This window comes from Colias croceus, chromosome 17 (assembly GCF_905220415.1).
Source record: "Colias croceus chromosome 17, ilColCroc2.1".
NCBI classification, from domain to species: Eukaryota; Metazoa; Arthropoda; class Insecta; order Lepidoptera; family Pieridae; genus Colias; species Colias croceus.
The window spans coordinates 1,726,811-1,734,859 of record NC_059553.1 but is presented as its reverse complement, the minus strand read 5'-3'; the positions used below and the strand labels follow the sequence as shown (position 1 = coordinate 1,734,859).

Here is an 8,049-nt window from a genome sequence, read left to right as displayed (position 1 = left end):
TTATAAAGCGTTGACCCCTTACGTAAGACCTATTTCTTCACGCTACATCTCATCAATTACGATAATTATAAAATGAACACAATAATAAAGTAGGTATGTATTTTTAGAACAGCAGGAGTGGAATATAATAAGGAAAACATTCATAATTAAATTTTGATTATACATTTATGATATTTTTTGGGTCAGGAAAGTCGGGGACATTTTTTTGCTCACAGTTTTTCGATTACTTTTGTAAGTGTGAAATCTGAGCATTTTTTTAGGAATGTATTTTTAATCTAAATTTATCAACTGGGATTCGCATATTTAAAATAAGGAATTTATTTTGTCTTAATCAAGAAGCATTAGAGCTTACGTTCTGGACATATTGGAAACTAATTCAAGTAACTTTTTTTCATACCTTGCTCATATCACTTAAAAATACATTCGCAGTAGAATTAATTAATCCATGATGTCTTAAGTTCTCTTCTGTGCTTTTCAATAATTCCACATTTTAACTGAATATCTAACCAATTTCCAGTCAAAAGAGAAGATGACGCGCGGTGTGCGGCGCGGCTGCGTGCGTCTCCGCGCCGCCGTCATCGGCATCGACGATGAGGACGACTCCACCTTCACCATCACAGTCGACCACAAGACGTTTCATTTTCAGGTAAATATCATAATTAGGTACTATAATGTATATTGCCAGTGTGGGAAAGTGCCTGTTGTCTGTTGAAAGTTGCCTGGCAGAGATGGCTTAGAGCCATAAGGCCGCCGTTTGTACATTTTGAATGGTTTTGTTGTACTTTTATTTTATAAGACTGTTGTACAATAAAGAGTAAATAAATAAATAAAGTGATGTAGTGAGATGACTTATATAGTGCTGTCGTTTTCCACACTGCTTACTTTTCAATAATGGTACGAGGGAAGGGTACGTGGTAGTTGGTACGAGGGAAGGGCTCTATAACGCGCCCATTTGTTAAAGTCTTCTTGAATAGCTTTAAAGAATTATGTTCTTTGTAGAAAACTAAACTGTTGGGAATAATTTTGTATCCACCTATATGTATGTATCTAAGGATATCGACACAAGGAAGTCTGGTCAATTGCTTGTCAATAAAGAAATATCGATAGCTGAAACAGATGTGAAATGCATCTGCCCTATGCATGAGGACACGTGATGAGGATAAATATCAAAATTGATGGAGCAGCCCTTCCAGATAGAAGGAGGGAATTCTCAAAAGGACTATTACGTAGCCATTCTTAGCTAATAGTAATCCGCGCGTAGTTCACTAGCTCACCTATTTATTTATATTCGATTGCAAGAGCAATTAACACCTCAATTAGTATAGTTAATTTGAATTTGGTATCTCATGAGGATTCATACTCAAACTCAAACATTCATTTATTCAATTAGACTACTATTTAGTAGCACTTTCGAATCGTCATTCGAAAGTGTCATAGGTCATGATAATTAAAGTTTGTTTTGAATTGAGTGGATAACTGGTATCAATAAAACAGATTATTATCTTTATTGTCCTATTTAAAATATTCGATATTTATTTTGTCTCTATTACTTGCGACTTTATTATTTTTTATATATTTTTTTCATAACTGCAAGAAGTATGATGCAAGACGTCTCCAGTTACATCGCCACCTATGTAATTAATCGATTCAATACTGAGCGATCTTTGATATATCATGTTTCCAGAATATAATCAGTCACAGTTACAAACTATTCGTGTACTTAACACATCTTATCCAAGCCACTAAGGCTTTGTGAATTTGCATCTTGATTTTGTCCAAGCTCATTATTTCTCTCAATATTTGTGCTAATATTATAAAGGCGTTTGTTTGCACGCGCCAATTACTAAAAATATCTGAAAAATTATTTCAGTGTTAGATAGCCTATTTATCCAGGAAGGCTATAGCTGTGGCTATATGCTATATATCATTATAACCCATAGACGCGGAGCAATGTGTGTAAAAGCGCGAGGAACTGCTAGTGTCTCAATTGCAAGAAAGAATGACATCAAAGGCATTTAAAGAATGTTTTGGCATATCATCTACACATGACAAGCCGCATGGAAAGTTGGGCGTGTACGGAACAACCGCCGTCGCCCCTGACCCCATTTCCTCGTGAGTCATCCCATCTCCTTTCTCTCGGATGTCCGCGTCGCGACAAACAGAATAACAGATAAGTTGGGAGCAGTGAATACTAATTATCTCATGTACATCAGAATGAAGACGCTCAATAAATCTTGCCGGTTAATGGTCAATGGTTAACATTCCGCGCCAGCTTCGCTGTTCATTTTTTGGAGTGGAATTTTCGGAATTTTTAATTCGGAACTGTGTAATGAAATCGCTTGAAAAGTATGCTAATTAATTTATAATTTACATGCTGTGTTATTGTGGATTAATTTATTTTTTAATTAAGTCATCGTTTTGAGCAAGAAATTTTAATAATTTCCTCATTGTCTTGTCCATAAAGAATGTTTGAAAAATTCTTGTCATGAAAAAACTACCAGTTTGTTGCCGTGTTGAACGTTCAACGTTTTGTTAATATCCTTCATATTATCATCTTGTAAATTCACTTGTATATATATATATATATATTCTCTGCTTTTACCACACCTACCTGTCTGTCTGTTAGTTGTATATTAATATGCATATTGATGAGTCGCAAAATGTCGATGTCAGCTCGTCTACATTTCGTCCCATATCATATGATGTCCTTTCTCATGCACCGATAAATGAGAATCATGCTAACCTTAATACTTATGTTTAGAATTAAGTTTTGTAACCTTTTAATGTTGTGTGAACGAAATAAAGACGATTTTATTATTATGTATTTATTATCATCTGCCAGGCCCGCGACGGCTCCGAGCGCGAGCGGTGGGTGCGCGCATTAGAAGATACTATAGCTCGTCACGGGCGCCGCGAGCGCTGGTCGCGCTGCGTGCCCGCGCCCGCGCACCGGCACGGCGACCTCGAGCGGCGCATCTCTGAAGCTGATGCGTACCTGCAGATCATGATCGAGCTGGTCAACGTGAGTACACACACTCACACATACACAAGCATACAAACACACACACAGCGCGTCACGGGCGCCGCGAGCGGACTTACACAAATACACATACACGGTACTCGCATACACACACGCAGTTTTAAAGTCCATTGTGATTCAGCTTCATGTCAATTTCAGGCTCATGTTCAAACATTCGCAAACGTCTTTAATTCGTATGTTAAAATAAAAAATTGTCATCTACAGAAGTTCGTTAAAGAACAGAAATCCTTAACAATAAATCTGAAATACCAAAACTCCGAAGTTTTTCAACATATTTTGTTATCTTTGGATATACATATATAAATGAGAAGAATTAAACAGTATAAAAATCTCTTGAAATTTGTTTCCTTTCAGAAATTGAACATACGAGTGTCAGACTTAACGGAACCGCACGAAAAAAGCAGAGCTCAAGTTATATTGGACCATGCAAATGTAAGTATTATAACATTACCTGTTTTTTTTTATTTTTTTTTTTTATTGTACAATACATAAGGATGTGTTACTATTAGTTTTATGGTATTAAAGAGTTTAAAATTGAATTAGTAGAAAAAATAATTTATAAGTTATAACCGTTGAGCATATCTATCAGATATAATTATAAAGCCCGCTCTACATTCATTCTACTTCATTGGTACGCGCCTTCCTTCGCGCGCGAGTGTAGAGCGAGCTTAATGTCTAAAAGTAGATTAATCAAGAATTATTAAATAGAATATCTTTTTAACTTTAAGACAATTGGTGAAACTACACCGTATCATTACATCTAGAACTGAAATAGTCGACCTACTACTATGTTTGATGTGATGATACTATGTTTTTCAAGTTATTTATGTATAGTCCGCAGTTTTTGACTTACCACACCCATGAAAATTTTTTCACTACTTTTTAATACAATAACATCGTTTGTTACAGGCAATGTTGGACAATATTAAGCATTCCATAGTACTTCTTCAAATAGCTAAGGTGAGATAAAATCCAGAAACCAAATTTTAAATCTTTCAAATAACCTAGTAAACTACTTCCACTACTTCATTTAAAATAACATTCTGCGTGCATACAAAATGTACAAAATGTTCCGAATGAATCATAATTTGTTGCAAAATAGTTATGAAATTATTACAATGCGAAGCAATGATATTTTATGTATAGATACGTTATATACTCACAATATATCCAAAAAAAATGCTTCATATGCAGTGTCAGGCACACACAAATACAAGTTTCATTTTACTTAATTTATTACATTGACAGACTGTATAAGAGAGATGGCTATAATAAAATGATATAAACAAAAAAGACAAAGATAGTTTGTCACTTCACTCATACTCATTCATAAGAATTCACCAATTAAATATAAATAAACAAATAGTTGCCATGGCAATTGGCATAGACTAACGACACAGAAGGTTCAATGTTATAGATGTTTCGTTTCCTGCACACGTAAACAAATGTGACAATTTCATTTACTATTTAATTAATATTATGAAGTTTTATTAAAATGAAAAAAACTTTTTTGGAGATATAACTGTATTAAGCATTTATTACTAGCTGTGGTGTTCGTTTTCGGTCATCATCATTTCACCCGATAAACACCAACTGCTGAGCATAGTCCTCCTTATAGAACTCCATACGGACCGATCTTACGCTATTCGTTTCAAGGCAGTTCCCGGAACCCGTACAAGGTCATCACTCCAATTTGTAGGATATAATAATAGTGGTGCCTAGATGAAAAAAAGTATGAAATAAAAGAAAGGATGAAGTATAAGCCTTTTTTATCTAAAACACAAATAAAATTTATGTTCAATAGCTATTTACAGAAAAGCAAATAGCATTTTTCGTCAGTAGCGATAATCTTTTCTTTTATGTATACGTATATTCAACATCATTTTTGCAAACAAACATTTTTGCCATCACGATTTCATTGTATATAATAAATAGATATATTTGTTAATTACATGCACTGTGTGGATTTAAATATAAAAATTATCAAGTATTTACCCAAATGGAAATTAATAAAAAATCTATTTTCAATAATCGTATCTACATGATAATCTTTGAACACAGTGTGCGCTAGCTTTGTCACACTAGTGATTGAAGCAATGTTTTATCCCTTTCATTATTTCAATACAAGTGTCAAGCAAGTGTCATTCATTAATAATTGCAAATTGTTATTTTTGCTCTAAAATTATAATATTTTAATACATTTACCTGTGATATGATATCCCTCTATCTTTCTTTAATTTACTATCGTAATTTGTGCACTTTCTGAACACACAAGAAGGCATTATTGATAATTTTAACGTTTATATCAGCATGTGCGTTCGCTGTCACAAGTCACAATCTGACTGATTCCACTGGTCCCAATTAGGACCAATTCACGGTTTACGTTTTGGTGCGTTGGTAACGTATCTACCTCTTGTTTCTATACAGGGTGTAATCGTTAAGTGTGCACAAGCGATTATTCCGTAACTATTGCAGATACCAAAAAACTTTAAACTGATATCGAAAGAACTTAACCTAATGTGTAAAATGGCCATAATAAATTTTTAAAAATAAAACGAGAAATATCCAAAAATGTTACATTAAACGCTCCCATACATTTTATTTCCAATACATTTTGTATTCATAGCAGATTTTCGAAGTGATATCCTCATTGTGCAATACAATGAGGAGCTCTATTTACAGTTTCTAAATGAACTTCCCTTCAAATTTGCGAAGTAATTAAAGCAGAAAACCAAAAAAAGAAAGAAAAAGCTAAAATCTTTCATATTAAATGTACTAGGTTGATCCAAAAGTAATGATAATTGGGTATTTCCTGTGCACATAAAAATATAAAATAAATGTTTTTTGCTTGCTCATGTATTCACTAAGTAATCACAAAAAAATCATATCAACAGGCCACGTTTCCAATTATTTACATTAATTTGAATGTGAACCGTGCGTGCCAGAATGTTTCCCGACGAAAAGAAGAAACAACGATTTGACATGTAGAGGGTAAATTTCTAAATGTTTAATGATATCAGGATAATTTTTTGTCATGTTTTGTGATCATGGACGTTACCCGAGTTCACCATGTTTATGCTGAAACCAAAAAACAATCAATGTCCTGGATGCACTAAACAGACCAAATTAAAAGATTGCGGTAGGTTAGTAAGGAAAAGAGACATGGCAAACTGAGGACCTGAACGCTGTTTCACCAAGACAACGCACCAGATCACAAAGCGTCAGTTGCGATGGCTGCCATTCAAAAATCGGCATTCCAAATGCTTGAACACCTACCCTATTTTTTTAGATCTAGCTCCTATTTACTTTTTTCTCTTTCCTCGGCACAAGAAACACTTTCTTAGCAATAAATTATTTTAAGACGACAGCGAATTGATGGCCGCGTGGAGGGGTTTTTGTGGATGAAGTCAAAGTTTTTTTTTTAAGTTTAGGAAAAAAAATATTGAAGTATATTTTCTAGTTAGAAGACTATCTAGAGAACTACATAATTATTATAACTCTAATGACCTAGTTTAATATTGATTATCATTACTTTTGGATCAACCCATGTACATGGGATATTCGTATCTCATACTAAATGTATGGGAGGGTTTCAAGTTAATTTTTTAGATATTTCTCGTTTTATTTTTTAAAATTTATTATAGCCATTTTACTCATTAGGTTAAATACTTTCGATATCAGTTTAAAGTTTTTTGATATCTGTAATAGTTACGGAATAATCGCCTGTGCACACTTAACGATTACACCCTGTATATAATATCATTGATGCGAAGTTACTTACTCGTCAAAAAAGTTTTTTTACATTCTTAGAAGCTTCGTCTATTTGAAACTAGATGGCGCTGAAATTAATCATAAAAAACGCGTATGAAGATAGCTAAATAAGTTACAAAGATTATTAAAATTTATTTGTGCAGAGTATGAAGAGATTCTTTTCGCAAATCATCGTCGTGGAAAATACGAAATCTTTTCAGTAAAGAATTATTTGGAAACTATTTTAAAGGTAATCATTGTAGCTTATTTGCGTACATGCATAGGAACTTATTAAAGTATGAAAGTTGACTAGCTATGTCCTGCGGTTGCACACGCGGACAACATTTTTTTATTACCTGTTCTGACATTTTGTTTAGAATGGATCTTCAGCTATTTTAATTTTTAATTTAAATCAAATCGACGCAGTAGTTTAGCCGTGAAAGCCGGCTTATAATATATGTAAAACGTAATTTATTAGCTTACAATGTAACTTTTAAAACATTTGTTACAGAATACGGTTAATCCAGTGAATGGCGTATATCAAGGACCAACGAATCCATCGCAAGCACATATCAAAGAAGGTAAATCATTCATATAAACTATGGCCCTTAAATTAATAAAAAGTAGTGGAGTAGATGAAATTAAGATATTTCTGAGTAAAAAGGATGTGAAATATTTTGACTTACAAATGAATAAGTATACTTTTTAATAGAAAATTCAATTCTATTATCCACTTCTTTAAAAAAACATTAATTGTCCTATGACTTTTTACAAATCTTTACAAATAACCCAAAAAAATAATAAACAAAAAAGATCGTGTGTGCCGAGTCAGAGCGTGTCAGAGCGAAAACTTCTTTGGCAAGGTTCAAATATGTATACCAAAATCGTCCCCTTACTCAATGATGTGCCGATATTATGTCTACGCTAGGTGCGTAGCGTAGAGTAATGCGAGTACAGACGCAAAAGATAAACTTTGTATGGAAAACTAAAAAAATAAAAAATATTTTTTTTTTATAAGAAAGTCCTAAGTAGAACAAATCTTGTTGGAATTGATGTAGTGAAGCTGACTGCACTTAAAATTATAATATGACATAGTTTGTAGTAGTTCTTTTTTTATTTTAATGTTTATGCATTTTTGTAAAAAAATAAAAAGACCTGTGGCACTCGGGGACTGCCGCGGTAAAGCTATTGCATGCTATGCCTTCAAGCCACACCTCCGCCCGTCGGAGTGGGGAGCGTGAGGTATTTTTCGTTACGGA

At 33.6% G+C, this 8,049-nt stretch overlaps 1 protein-coding gene across 4 annotated transcripts in view; it reads left to right on the top strand.

Annotated features, from left to right (window-relative positions):
- Positions 1-8,049, top strand: part of LOC123698939 (oxysterol-binding protein-related protein 9) — a 74,831-nt gene that overhangs the window by 22,589 nt on the left and 44,193 nt on the right. For all 4 annotated transcript variants that reach the window (XM_045645771.1, XM_045645770.1, XM_045645768.1 and 1 more), the window contains exons 2-6: positions 518-646; positions 2,843-3,022; positions 3,395-3,472; positions 3,950-4,000; positions 7,302-7,371. In XM_045645771.1, coding sequence (XP_045501727.1) covers positions 518-646; positions 2,843-3,022; positions 3,395-3,472; positions 3,950-4,000; positions 7,302-7,371 — 508 coding nt within the window. The remainder of the gene's footprint in view (positions 1-517; positions 647-2,842; positions 3,023-3,394; positions 3,473-3,949; positions 4,001-7,301; positions 7,372-8,049) is intronic.